General features: G+C 46.1%; 1 protein-coding gene across 1 annotated transcript; it reads right to left on the reverse strand.

Moving 5' to 3' along the window:
• Nucleotides 1-1,057: 1,057 nt before the first annotated feature.
• On the reverse strand, nt 1,058-2,577 carry LOC119391794 (uncharacterized). Its single transcript, XM_037659443.2, has 2 exons — nt 2,121-2,577; nt 1,058-2,034 (listed from the first exon to the last, which is right to left on the reverse strand). The coding sequence occupies exons 1-2, from the start codon at nt 2,364-2,366 to the stop codon at nt 1,753-1,755; spliced, it is 528 nt and encodes a 175-aa protein (XP_037515371.2). The 5' UTR covers nt 2,367-2,577; the 3' UTR covers nt 1,058-1,752.
• Between the last annotated feature and the right edge of the window lie 12,222 nt (nt 2,578-14,799).

The raw sequence follows: 14,799 nt of genomic DNA on the forward strand, positions 1-14,799 counted from the left end.
ACCCGGAAGAAAAGCAAGAACAAAAAGAGGGCCAGTGGGCATCGCAAGAAGGGGCGCAAGCGCGACAAGATACGTGCAGGATAAGATATTGGAGCTTATAGTGCTTAAAGTGTTTTGAGTTTGAATGTGTTGCATTATTATATTCTGTATGAAGTGTATATGGCTAGTGAGCCCAAGTGTCGGTTGCGTGAAATTATGTGTACAGTGCTATTTCTATAATTGTATAAGCGCTGTAAATGCAGAGCTGTGTGCTTTCGCATTACTTTCTATGAAACGTGTGATGGAGTGTTATCTTTATGTACCTGTGTTTATCTTTCATGAGACGTGAGATTGAATCGCAATGTGAATGGTATTGAGAGTTCTATTGTGAATGTGAGGCAGATTGTATGATTGACTGAGTTATGGACTCTGTATGTGGGATGTTTGGTTGTGTATAGGTGCGCTCATTTGTGTTGTTTGAATAGTATGTGGTAATATCCTTGAAACGGGGGGGCAGTATCACAAACGGGCGCTCAATTAGCCGCCCGTCACCGATTTAAAACGACGACTTCAAATCCCGGCGCCGGCGGTTACCCGTAACAGAGCGCACGCAACTAAAGAACGTATCAAAAGACGCCACGTGCGAGCCAGCGCGCCTCTTCACTTGTTTTGACTTCTTTTGACTTATTTTTTTACTTATTATGCTTGTTGTCATTTTAAGGAATGTTTTGCTGTCATTATCATCAGTTGTAAAGGCTTCCATTTTAAAGGGACAGTAAACAACCCCCCTGGTCCAAAATGTATGATGCGATAACTGTGCACTTGTACGATGTGGACATGGTACCGCGCAAAGCTGTGACAAAGCTGTGGACGTCATCTGTTTCTGCTGGCTCATTTAAAGAGGTTGCCGGTAACTTTATCACAGGCTTGCTGAAATGCTACAAGCTATGGAAGAGTGCAATGGCTCTGAAGTCTAGAGTGGTTGTACACGACATTTATAAAGTGCCTCGCGCAAGTATCACGAATTTCAAATAGCAGTCACACTCAGGTCTAATACTCACAACAGCGTCTGCAGACAAATTCTGGTAAAACGCAAGCTCAGTCGACCTTTAGATGTCCATGAAATGCTTGAAAGCCAACACTTCTGATGCCCAGTTTGACCACCTTGTGAATATTAAGCTGCCACAGGTGGTGGGCTTTCACAGACAACTGGTAAAAGCTGTTTTGTGTACGTAACCCAAGAGCAGTGCCACGTAAGTAAAAACATGCGAGTCAAACGATCTGCACTAAACTCTCCACAGATTGGTACATACTGCACTGTTAAATGGAACGTCTCAAACAAAGGTGAAAACCAGCTAACATTATGGATATTGCCAGCAGTCTTGAATCCGTTGCAAGAGATTTCTCTGCTGAGCCAATCATTTTATGACTACTGACCTACCTTCGTTTTGAAGACTGAAGACATGAATTCACTTCATCAAAAGTAACATGAAAATGAACAACCTTAGTTATGCAATTTGCGCTAGAATGCTTTGGTTTCCCGTGCAACACAAATTGCACAAACCGGCTCTCTCAACACCAGACGCGTATAGATGAGACTCTGGCTAAGAGCATGTCCAATGTTGTTACCATTATCGTTTTCAGGGCTTGACGTGCTTTGTACCAGTACCTTAATTTCGCTATTTTATATTCCGCTTTAATCGGATCTGTTGGCAGTGCCGGTCGTGATCCACATGTCGGCATTTTAATCCTCAAGACCTCTATTACATCATTTTACTGCAAACAATGAGCGACTAGCGAGGCTAAATAGTTTTTAAAAAAGCTGCGTGCCGACCACGACGGCACGGCATTTTCATGCCGGCGCAAGCTTACCTCGGCGTTCAAGATGCGAACACATGGCCAGCACTTTAGCGTAGCCGTCAGCTTGCAGTTCAGCAAGCGCGCTTTCCGTGTCTTGCGCTCCGCATCGGCGTCTTCGGGGTTGAAGCAGCGTGGGAGCACCTTGAAGACATAGACAATAGGGGCCACGTCGTGCTGCAGTTGTAAAACTAACTCCTGAAATGTAAAGAAAATGCAACTTTCAGCTCCGGAACAATGCAACCTTGAGCAACTGACGCCAAGCATAAGATAATAATACGTACCCCAATATTGTCGCATATCTCCTGAGGCTCCGCGTTGACGTTGGCAAGGTCGTTGCCTCCAACGTATAAAATGGCAAAATCAACGCGCTGGAAGCGCATCGAACTGACAGCCTCGGCCATGCGCAGAGCGTCAAAGCCAGCGTAACTAAATGTGCAGGTCTTGACGGAGGCCTTCAAGGGAAGGCGACTCCTGCACATAAATTTCACTTGGCTGTCGCCAATCACTACGCCGCGCAAAGAAGGCATAGCTAGCTAGCTCCACATGCAAAGACAAGGCCGACGAGGCTTGACTGCGACTGTTGACTGGCAGCTTAGCAAAGGCTGGGGACAAGGCCGAGGAATCGTCGGATCTTTCCCTAGCTACAACAGTACCTGTCTAGGGGCAGGGAGTACCTCCCTATGGTAACGTCAGATCCGGTTTCGCGCCAAACCGGGAGAGCCCCGACTCCGGGGATACGCTTTCGCCTACTCACGAGCTTGTGCAGCGTGGAAAAAGGAAAAAGACATCATCTCATTGAAAGTAAGAGAGAATATCTCCTTCAGGGAAGCCAGGAGGAGATGTTCGCCATTTCATGGTACGACCTATGCCGAAGTGGCGCGTCAGGGGGCAGCGTCGCATCGGCCTCCGCCACTTGCTGGGCCCGCGCAGAGCGAGCCGCCGGCTGTGGCGCCTGCCCCCAAGGCGTCAGTAGTACAATCTACTCCGCCAACCAGTGAACAGAGCCCCGCGACTCCAGGGTCGTCGGGTCTCAAGGCCTCGCCGCGCCAGGCGAGGCCCGAAACTCGAACTAACAACTCGCACATGCGGGCATCCAGTGCCTCCCAGCAGGCAATGGATACCACATCGGTACCTCTGGTGCCGAAAGACCGGCACAGGTCTCTGGACCGCGCCAAGAAAGCAAAAAAGCAAATAACGAGGCCGGTCGACGGTCCTGCTTCTTGAAGCAAATTATCCCACATCAACACCCTACACTTCCTTAGTGCTGAACGCAGAACACCTACATTTTCCTCAATATGTCCACACAAATATTACAATGGAATGCCAGAGGCCTTTTACATAACCTAGATTATATCAAAGACTCACTAAATGATTATCAGCCAAGAGTGTTCTGTGTTCAAGAAACACACTTGAAGTCAAGCCACCAGAACTTCCTAAATCACTACGTGGTTTTTCGGAAAGATTAGAATAGTGGCAATTCCTCATCAGGAGGCATGGCCATCATTGTGCAAAAGTCAGTAGCATGCCAGCACATTGTGCTACAAAGCTCATTCGAGGTTGTGGCTGTTCGGGCTATTTTATTCGATCATCTGGCCCCGCAGGGGCGTCTGGAAACAGGCGTTTGGTGTGTAGCGACACCACGGACCCGAGCTAACGGGGGGCTTCGACCCCTCCCACGCCTAGCCGTGCGTGGCTGTGCCGTGTCCGGGAAAAAAGGGGATCCTGGGGGGTTGAGCCGACGCCGGGTGTTTGGACCTTTAAGGCCCCCCGGAAGAGGCAACACACCCCTTTGGCCCCGGCTTCACGTAGACGGCACCCCTGGGCTGACCCACCCAGGGGAATTCGGCAGTCGCCTTTTCCTATGTTTCTCTTCCTACATCTTCGTCTTTCGCTCTTACTTTAAATCTATCCTGTCATCTTCTTTCTTCCGTTTACTTCCCAATTTTCCAGGCGGCGAGGGTTAACCTTGTGTAGTTATCCAACCTCGGATAGGTATATTTGGTTATAGCGGCGATGCATGGCTGACGTCTCCAAGTGTTATTCAACCTTGTAGCATCCCCTTGTTGGGCTCGGTGGTGGGTGGCCACCATCGCCGCCGAACTTTACTAGTCCCTCATGGCAAACGCTCTGCCCTCACATCCTGATCGCTCCCTCAAAAGGTGGCGCACCGAAGATACATCACTTTTCGCTAAACAGAAGCAGGCTTTCCCCAAGTTCCACGTTGTGCACAGTAATCATGAAACCAAAACAGTCCGAACTATGTCACCATTTCTTGTCTCAAAGTCGCTGACGGATGCAATTGGCCCAGGCTATAAAGCTACGAAGATGGGAAGCGGAGATCTTCTTCTTGAAGTCCGCGACAAAGAACAGTACGATAAACTAGGACACCTTGTGGCTTTTGGCAGTTTTCCGATCTCTGTGACAGCACATCGCACAATGAACACTGTGAAGGGCGTAGTGTCCGACGAAGACCTAGTAGAACTCACTGAAGCAGAACTCTTAGATGGATGGAAAGATCAAGATGTAGTAAATGTCCAGCGCATCACAATCAGGCGAAACAACAACGAAATCCCGACGAAACATTTAATACTCACTTTTAATTCTACTACCCTACCTGAGACTCTAGAAAGCGGCTGTGTGAAACTTCATGTCAGACCATACATTCCAAACCCGCGACGTTGCTTTAAGTGCCAACGGTTCGGTCATGCGTCACAGAGCTGCCGAGGGCAGCTTACTTGTCCTAAATGCGGAACAACGGGCCATTCTGCCGAAGAATGCACTCACGATGAGACACACTGCGCGAACTGCGATGGAGACCACCCTGCATACTCCAGAGCTTGTCCAACTTGGAAGAAAGAAAAAGAAATAATAACGCTAAAAGTAAAAGAGAACATAACGTTCCGTGAAGCGCGACAACGTCTTTCATCGTCCTTCGCTTTCAAAACGTCTTTTGCCGAAGTGGTGCGACAGGGGGCGGCACCACAACGGCCTATCGCGGTTGCCCGGACCACGCGCAGCGTGCCGAGGCAAACGCCACCCGCCCCCATTGTGGGAGCAGCGAAGGCTGCCCCGCCTACTCTGAATCTGACCACACCGGCGGCCACTACAAGCTCCGGCACCGTAGAGGCCAAGGAGAGCACATCGCCCTCCGGCTCGGTGGCGTCCAAGACTTCGTCACACCAGGCGAAGTCCCCACCTGCCAAGCCAGAGATGCCGGCGACTCCAGGGTCGTCGGGTCTCACGACCACGCCTCGCCAGGCGAGGTCGGACAAACAAGCCAGCAGCTCGCATACGCGGGCGTCCAGTGCCTCAAACGAGGCAATGGACACAACTCCGGTGCCTCTGGTACCGAAAGAGCGGCATAGCTCCCTGGAGCGCGCTAAGAAAACCAAAAAGCCGATAATGGGGCCCGACGACGGCCCTGCTACTTGAGCTCTAAATCTCGACCTAAACAACACCCACTTCCTTCTCGTACACACAGCACTACCTGACATCCAATATGGAAGCACAAATTATACAATGGAACGTGAGAGGACTGCTTAGAAATCTCGACGATGTCCAAGAACTCTTACACAAACATACACCAAAGGTGCTGTGTGTACAAGAAACACACTTAAAATCCAAACACACGAACTTTCTGCGCAGCTACATTATTTTCCGGAAGGACCGGGATGATGCCATCGCGCCATCCGGGGGTGTAGTCGTTATAGTTAATCAAGGAGTAGCATGCACACATTTACCACTTCGAACTTCCCTTGAGGCGGTAGCTGTTCGAGCGGTTCTTTTGAACAAACTCGTCACCATTTGCTCTCTCTATATACCTCCACATTACCAACTGCAAAAACATGAATTTCAGTCTTTAATAGATGAGCTCCCTGAACCTTACCTCGTACTTGGGGACTTTAATGCGCATAGCTGTCTATGGGGTGACTCCCGCTGCGATGCGCGAGGCCGTCTAATTGAACAGTTCCTTTTCTCTTCCGGCACGTGTCTCTTGAATAAAAAAGAGCCAACATACTATAGCCTTGCGAACAATACCTACTCGTCCATAGACCTCAGCATCACATCTCCATCACTTCTGCCCCTTCTAACATGGAAAGTCATTAATAATCCCTATGGAAGTGACCATTTTCCTATAGTTCTGAGCACCCCAATAGTTAATGAATGTCCTCCACAGGTTCCCAAATGGCAAATTGACAAAGCCGATTGGGAACAGTTTCGTAAAATGGCTCTCTTAAGTTGGACCAACATGCGTGCTTTAAGCATAGATGAAGCTGTCGACTACTTTACAGCTTTTTTGATTAATGCCGCAATGAAGTGTATCCTACAAACAGCTGGACTGCCCGGCAAACGACGTGTGCCATGGTGGAACACCGAGTGTCGAAACGCGCGCAAAAAACAAAATAAAGCATGGAGGCTGCTTCGGGACTCGCCGACAGCCGAGAATCTAGACAGTTTTAAAAACATAAAGTCACAAGGCAGGAGAACTCGCCGACAGGCAAGAAGACAAAGTTGGCAGAAATTTTTATCGGGGATTAACTCATATACACAGGAGGCTAAAGTCTGGAACATGGTTAGTAGGGTAGCAGGCCGACAAGCACATTCACTTCCCCTAATAAACACACAACGTGACAGCTTGGAAGACCAGGCGAACTTCCTAGGTGCACACTTCGAACAGGTGTCGAGCTTGTCACACTACACGGAAGATTTCCAACGATACAAAACAAGAATCGAAAAAGAGAAACTAGAGCGTAAATCCACAAAATACGAAGCATACAATGAACCTTTCTGCATAACTGAGCTACAAGCATCGCTTAATTGCTGCAATAATTCCGCCCCAGGCTCCGACCGTGTTGTGTATGAAATGTTGAAACACCTGCCATTTGAAACACAAAAAACCCTCCTTTCCCTATATAATGCTGTTTGGTTTTCCGGTGAGATCCCCTCGGCCTGGAAAGAAGCCATTATTATTCCTATTTTAAAACAGGGCAAGGACCCATCCTCCGTTGCGAGCTACAGGCCCATTGCACTAACAAGCTGCCTGTGTAAACTTTTTGAAAAGATGATAAACCGCCGACTTATACATTTCCTCGAAGCAAACAAATCACTTGACCCATACCAGTGCGGTTTTCGAAAGGGTAGATCTACCTCTGACCACCTTATCCGTATCGAGGCACAAATTCGCGACACTTTTGTTCACAAGCAATTCTTCCTTTCGGTGTTCCTCGATATGGAAAAGGCCTACGACACCACATGGCGCTTTGGAATATTAAGAGACCTGTCCCACTTAGGTGTACGCGGGAGAATGTTAAATATAATAGAGAGTTACTTGTCCAATCGAACATTTCGTGTTCGAGTGGGCAATGCCTTGTCCCGAATATTTGTCCAGGAAACTGGAGTGCCGCAAGGTGGTGTCCTGAGTTGCACACTTTTTATTATAAAAATGAATTCCCTACGTCTGTGTATTCCACGGAATATGTTTTATTGCACATATGTCGACGACGTGCAGATCGGTTATAAATCCTGCAACCTTTCAATGTGCGAGCGGCAGGTGCAACTTGGTTTAAACAAGGTAACCAAATGGGCAGACGAGAACGGGTTCTGCCTTAACCCGCAAAAAAGTACTTGCGTATTATTCTCAAGAAAGAGAGGCCTCCATCCCGATCCGGACATTAATCTGCATGGCCAGCGGCTGCCTGTGAAAACGGAGCATAAATTCCTCGGCGTAATTCTAGACACGAAACTAAGCTTCATATCACACATAAAGTATATAAAGAACAAGTGCTTAAAAACAATGAATATTCTAAAGGTGTTGTCACGCACTACTTGGGGTAGTGACAAGAAGTGTCTGATGAATCTTTATAAAAGCCTGATACGCACGCGCCTGGATTATGGGGCGATAATATATCAGTCTGCGACACCAAGCGCGTTGAAGATGCTTGACCCTGTCCACCACTCGGGTATTCGTCTTTCTACGGGCGCTTTTCGCACCAGCCCCGTGGAAAGCCTCTACGTCGAATCGAACGAGTGGTCGCTCCACCTGCAGCGATCCTACATGTCGTTTCTATACTATCTCAAAGTGAACGCAGACAAAGAACACCCCTCACACCCCACAATAAATGATTTATCTAGTTCTGCCCTTTTCGACCACCGTCCTTCGGTGCGAGAGCCCTACTCACTTCGTGTGAGGGGCTTGGCTGAGGAAACGGGTGTGCCACTTTTCGAACACTGTCTATTGGCTCCCGCTGCACAACTACCGCCGTGGCGGTGGCAGCTTATAGACTGCGACCTTTCTTTCATGGAAGTAACGAAACACGCGCCTATTGCACATATCCGTACATACTTCCTTGAACTACAACACAAATACACTTGTGCAGAATTCTTTACGGACGCCTCAAAGTCCAATACTTCTGTGTCTTACGCAGCCGTGGGGCCATCCTTTACAGATTCCGGTACTCTACACCCTGAATCAAGTATCTTCACGGCAGAAGCTTACGCGATACTTGCGGCCGTTAAACACATTCAAAAAGTAAAACTACAAAAGGCAGTTATTTACACAGATTCTCTAAGCGTGGTAAAAGCTTTAAAAAGTCTGAAAAGACACAAAAACCCCGTCTTTGTCTCGCTGTATTCTCTTTTAAGCACGATCTACGCACTCGAACAACATGTCGTAGTGTGCTGGGTGCCAGGGCACCGCGAGATTCAAGGCAACGTGTTGGCGGACCAGCTAGCAGCATCCGCCCACGAAAACAGTCACAATACATCCTTAGCTATTCCCCCACTAGACCTAAAACACTTCCTGAAAAGAAAGCTCAGAGCCTTTTGGCAGACCACATGGGATATGCATACACGAAATAAGCTACACGTTGTCAAACCGCATCTCGGTAACTGGCCGCCAATATCAAAATCACGCCACACAGAAGTTACACTCTGCAGACTTAGGATCGGTCACACATACAGTACACACACACACCTTCTGTCCGGTGGCGAGCCACCTTTGTGTGATAGATGTGGTCAGCCACTCACTGTCCTTCACGTCCTCATTCAGTGCAAGGAACTCGATGCTATCAGGAAAAAGCACTTTTTATTACCCTACCGGCAGCAATTTCCATTTCATCCTTCAATGTTCATCGGTAGGGACCCGCTTTTTACATATCAGTCACTGTCTGCTTTTTTAAACGACGTACAGAGTTTTCATGTCATATATCAAGGTGATCCGTAGCACGGCCTCTAAACAGATGTCGCTGCTGCGGTGAATACGTTAAAGACAGCACTTGCCTCGCGGCCCTTGGACTCAAGGGCATTGACGAGGCATTCGTGCTGATGTCATATCTGCATAGTCTTATTCTTGCGACCACTTGCCATTCATTCCACTACACATATTTCACGTCACTGTCATGATTTTAATATATATATATATATATATGTTTTACCCGCCTTTAGCGCGAGGAATTTTAAGGCCCCTTTACAGCTACTTACCGCAACCATTGCTCACATCCTTTGTCTCATGAACTGGCGCTCTTTGGCCATCAATTGGCCCTTGCGCCATTAAACACCACATATCATCATATTCGATCATCTGGTAACTGTATGCTCCATGTATATATCCCCCGATGAAAGGTTCGACAAAATAGAGTTTGAAAAGATGGTTGATCAGCTCCCCGAACCTTATGTGATAATAGGAGATTTTAATGCTCATAGTACGTTATGGGGTGATGCGAGATGTGATGCGAGAGGTCGCGCAATAGAAAATTCTTTGCTTTTATCTGGAACCTGCCTGTTCAACAAGGCAGAACCAACGTACTACAGCACCACACACAATACATATTCATGCATAGATGTAGCCATTGGATCACCATCACTTTTACCTTACCTAGAATGGAAAGTTATTAATAACTCATATGGGAGTGACCATTTTCCTACTCTTCTAGAAACTAGACAATGACATGAGAGACCAGCTTACCCCAAAAAATGGAACTTGCGCGGTGCACACCGGGTGAAATCTAGAAAGCTATGTACACTGCGCCTCGAAGAGGTGGACCACCTAAGTGTAGAAGAGCTGGCTAGCTATATCTCCGAATATATCCTCAACTCTGCTAAAAAGTGCATACCTCAGTCTAGCGCAAATAAAATTAATGCAAAGCCATGGTGGAATGAGGATTGTGAAAATGCAAAGAAACGCTAGAACAAAGCATGGAGCATTTTCTCTCGGTACCGAACAGTAGAAAACTTGATACACTTCAAAAGCTGTAAGGCTAACGGCAGGCGCATTCGCCGTATAGCCAAAAGGGAAAGCTGGTCACGCTATATATCCTCAATAAACTCTTACACAGATGCCCGCAAGGTGTATAATGGGGTCCATAAACTCAAAGGACAACACCCAAATCCCTTCCCTATGGTCAATGACTCTTGTGACACAATAGAAGAACAAGCAAACACTCTTGGCAAACACTTTGAGAAAGTATCAAGCTCAGAAAACTATACGGAGAAGTTCATACGCCATAAACGCATAGCTGAAAGTGTACCTCTGCATCCGAACAGGCCTCTATCAGATGGATATAACCAACCACTAACACTCCATGAACTCAAGCTTGCTCTAGATTCTTGTGGAAGTTCAGCGCCTGGTTCTGACACAATTACATATGAAAAGATCGAAAATCTCCCCAACGAAACCCTAAAGTGTCTTTTAGGCCTTTACAACAAAATTTTCGATACTGGCCACATACCCCCTGCTTGGAAAGAGGCAATTGTCCTTCCAATCCTCAAACACGGCAAAGATCCTTCCTCGGTGAATAGTTAGAGGCCTATTGCACTCACAAGCTGCCTACTCAAAGTATTTGAAAAAATGATTAACCGCCGTTTAATCTATTATCTGGAATATAACGGTATATTGGATCCTTACCAATCTGGCTTCCGAAGAGCTAGGTCTACAACTGATAATCTTGTCCTCCTTGAGTTATATGTACGTGATGCCTTTGTACAGAACCAATACTGTCTTTCTGTTTTCTTCGATCTCGAGAAGGCGTATGATACTGCCTGGCGATACGGATACCAATCTGAAAGGAAGTTTCGTGTAAGAATAGGTTGTGTATTATCGCGCACATTTCTTCAAGAAAATGGAGTACCGCAAGGAGGAGTACTAAGCTGCACACTTTTTATAGTCAAAATGAACTCTCTTCGCCATGTAATTCCGCCTGCGATATCGTATTCAGTCTATGTGGACGACATTCAAATAAGTTTCAATTCCTGCAACTTGACCATATGCGAGCGCCAGATACAGCTAGGTGTTAACCGACTTTCGAAATGGGCTGATGAAAATGGGTTTAAATTTAACACCGGTAAGACTACCGCTGTATTGTTCTCTAGGCGAAGAGGGATACATCCTGACCCTAGCATACTAATGAATGGACAAAGCCAAAGAACAAAAATTCCTCGGTGTAATCTTCGGTGCTAAGCTCACCTTCATTCAGCATATAAAACAACTGAAACTAAAATGCCTTAAAACTATGAACCTTTTAAAGATTTTATCTCGTCAATCGTGGGGGACAGACAGATATTGTCTCATAGCTTTGTTTAGAAGCCTGGTTATGTCACGCATAGATTATGGAAGCATAGTATAACAGTCAGCTTCAAAGACAGCACTCAAGCTATTGGACCCTGTATACCACTTAGGAATGCGCCTGGCCCTTGGTGCCTTCCGTACCAACCCTGTAGAAAGCCTTTATGCAGAGTCGGATCAGTGGCCTCTGGGCTATCAGCGCACATATCTAGGAGTCACCTATGCAATCAGAATCATGTCCCTGAAGCAGCACCCATGCAAAACGCTTATAAATGATGTGTCTACAAAACAGCTATATGTAAACCGGCCCTCAATCGCCCCACCGTTTCCGTTGGCAATAAAACCTGTTGCAGAAATTAATTTTCCGGAACTGCAGAAAATTGACCATGCTGAAGTCGTTGCCTCTTGGAAGCAGCGTCCGGTCACTTGTGACTGGTCCTTTAATGACCTCAAAAAGAAAACTTGTGCAAATGCGCTAATTGAACAACATTTTTTGGCCCTTGAGAACAAATATCGTTCAACCGCCTTCTTCTCTGATGGATCAAAGTCTTCAACATCTGCATCCTGTGCAGCCTATGGCCAAAACCTCTCCAGCACCAAGACCTTACATACACATACCAGCATTTTTACGGCTGAAGCGTTTGGAATACTGCTAATCATTGAGCACATTATACAACACAAGATACAAGGGTCTATAGCGTACACAGATTCCCTAAGCGTAGTTACAGCCTTGTCTTGTGGCAAGTACAGCAAAAGCACTGTTTTCAACAAGCTTCTTAATACTATCAATGCAGCTTATAACTTAAACCATTCTATAGTTCTATGCTGGGTGCCAGGTCACTCTGGCATCGCAGGCAATGAAATAGTGGACAAGAATGCCCGAGAAGCCGCTAGTCGGCACAACTTTTTTGCAGACTAGTTGGTTCATACTTGTAAACTCGCCCTTACTGCGCAACCAGCAGGAAAGAAGAAGGGAGACAGGAAAGAGCGCAGCGCGGTGCTTGTGCCTCATGCAAGGCGAAAGGTCACAAGCAGAAGCAATGTGCATATTTTCTGCTGAGGCATTATTACTCAGCAGAAAATCTGCACATTGCTGCTGGTTGTGACCTTTTGCCTTGCATGCCATGCACTGCAGAATTGTTCACACTTGGGCTGTGCCGCCTTGTCTTGAAGGGCTTCAGTGCGTAGGAAAGGTGGTCCGCAGTGCGAGGCTTGGTGCTTTTGACAGCGCTTTGATTCCTAGGCCTCTTGATACGTGGTAGCCATCCACAACATAAAATGCTGGCTTAGGTGCCTTGCACCTTCCGAGGGACCTGTCCTGCAGTGGTAAACACCATACACAATGAACCATTCTCATTAAGCAGATTTTTCGTGTGTTGGTACATTAAAATGTAAGTACCCGTCGAATGGAATGCTAAGAATTAGTGCTGAAATACTAAATTTTATAGAGTGCCTATTTCACTGCATGCTTGTATCAAACATTCAAAGTTCGCTACTTGCACAAGTGGTAACGCTGCTGCAATATCATTACTTTATAATTGTACATGCATAGTACTGTCATGCATTATCATATGATTTATTTGTGACCCTCAGAATTTTCACTATAATAAGCGAGGGCACACATGGCAAGTCAGTGCAGTAAGAGGAAAAGTAAGTTGACCACGAAGTGTAAAGTGAATAATTTTGTGCAAGTTATAATTACAGCACATAATAAAGGATTGTTGCAGAAGTTGAAGAACCTGCTCAGGATTGAAAAGTGAGACAAAGAGGTGTGTGTGACTTATCTTTTCGCAAAATTTGTAGAGTACAAATGCAACTATCATGGTGAGCAGTGCTTTTAAGGGACAGTGGCAGGTGATTGCAATCATTAATTCAGTGTGGAATGAATGAACGCAAGTAGCAGTACCGCAATGTGGAACATTTGTAGCTCACAGTAAGTGAAAAGAATAAACGCGTTATCAAGCAAGACCAAAGGTAAGGGTTTTAATAGTAAAGCTTGTGAACGAGGCTAAGGTGATAAATGCCATGTCAAAGGAAAAAAGGCTTACGTTATGGTACATTGTGCTCCATTTTAGTGACACTAGCTATGAATCTTCAATTATATGCGATGAAACATGCAGTGTCATTTTGGGCAGCTTCTAATTTGTGGAGTAGGGTAGTATCCCTGGAATAATGCAAACTCCAATGAAAGCCTAAGTTCAGCTATATAGTTCTTTTAATGTAACTGGAAAAGAGCGCATGTTTCTGCATAAGTATCCTAACGTGTCTTTGCATTTTAGCATAATGTCTTTATGTGATACTTCCATGAATGATTACTGCAAAGGTTAACATTTCATATTTGTAAAATGAAATGGGTTCAAGGGTAATTCTATTGAGCGTATATTTAGGGCTTGGGTATATAGGGCTACACAAATTTCACTGCTAGACAAAAAAACTCTGCAGTATCTTCTTCCATCCATGTTACAACGTAAAAATGTTCTCATACCTCTAAGTTAATGTAGACAAAGTTGTCTACTGCAACAATGTGCATCTTCATTATTTAATTGGTTCACCCGCTGCCTCTTTCCGTGTTGTCCGCTCCTCTCACCAAGGCGTGGCGGTATTGAGAACCACAGCACCTTTTGGGCCACTGTGGAGGCGCAGCTCAAGACACGCTGCAAAACGAAATATCACTTTGGAATGAGTACACGAATGCACAACTTCCTACCGCTGGACCTACAAAATCGGGCGGTTCGTCAAAGTGGCATTGATGCGCGACAACGCAAAATTAACATTTTTATCAGGGTCACAGCAACGTCCTGGACAACTATAAATAACTGCCATTAAAGTTGTCACGTCCCTTAACAACAGCGCCCTTTTATAATAATAGCGCCGAAAAATACTACTTTTGACGTGACGTCACAGACAATTTCTCTGCACTTTGTATCTCAAGATGGCGGCCACCGTGACTTTTCTCTCATTACAGTGTCAGTGCAGAGAGTCGTTCCCACCTTGCGTTCTTTTGTGCTGTTCCTGCGCCTTGGGGGAACAAAAAGGAACGCAACCGAGCACTGGCCTTAATCGTATGTCACGGTTTTCTGCTCCGCGCGTTACGCGGCATCTCAACCAGCTTGTACCCTTCAGATCTATATCTTGCTTTGTAATTTGGCGCATGTGTGTTATTGTGGGTTATGTTGCGCTAAAATCGGAGAAATACAGCAAAGCTAAGTGGACAAAAAAAGCGCCAACAATGCAAAATGGAAAAATGTCGGGTTGAACCGCCCCCCTCTCTCTTTCTCTCTGCCAGTGCCGAGAGGATGATTTTAAATCACGAATCGTTTCCGCACACGACTAACATCAGAAGAATTGTTAAAAATCGTTTTATGTGTAGGACACTTCGTGTACAAGGAAAATATCTTTTT

Source organism: Rhipicephalus sanguineus, chromosome 4, assembly GCF_013339695.2.
Source record: "Rhipicephalus sanguineus isolate Rsan-2018 chromosome 4, BIME_Rsan_1.4, whole genome shotgun sequence".
Classification (NCBI taxonomy): Eukaryota; Metazoa; Arthropoda; class Arachnida; order Ixodida; family Ixodidae; genus Rhipicephalus; species Rhipicephalus sanguineus.

Bases quoted from the DNA above. Each gene is read 5' to 3' on its own strand.
- LOC119391794 (XM_037659443.2), bottom strand. From the start codon at position 2,366: ATGCCTTCTTTGCGCGGCGTAGTGATTGGCGACAGCCAAGTGAAATTT. The intron at 2,035-2,120 runs GTACGTATTATT...TTTACATTTCAG, and splicing joins AGATATGCGACAATATTGGG to GAGTTAGTTTTACAACTGCA.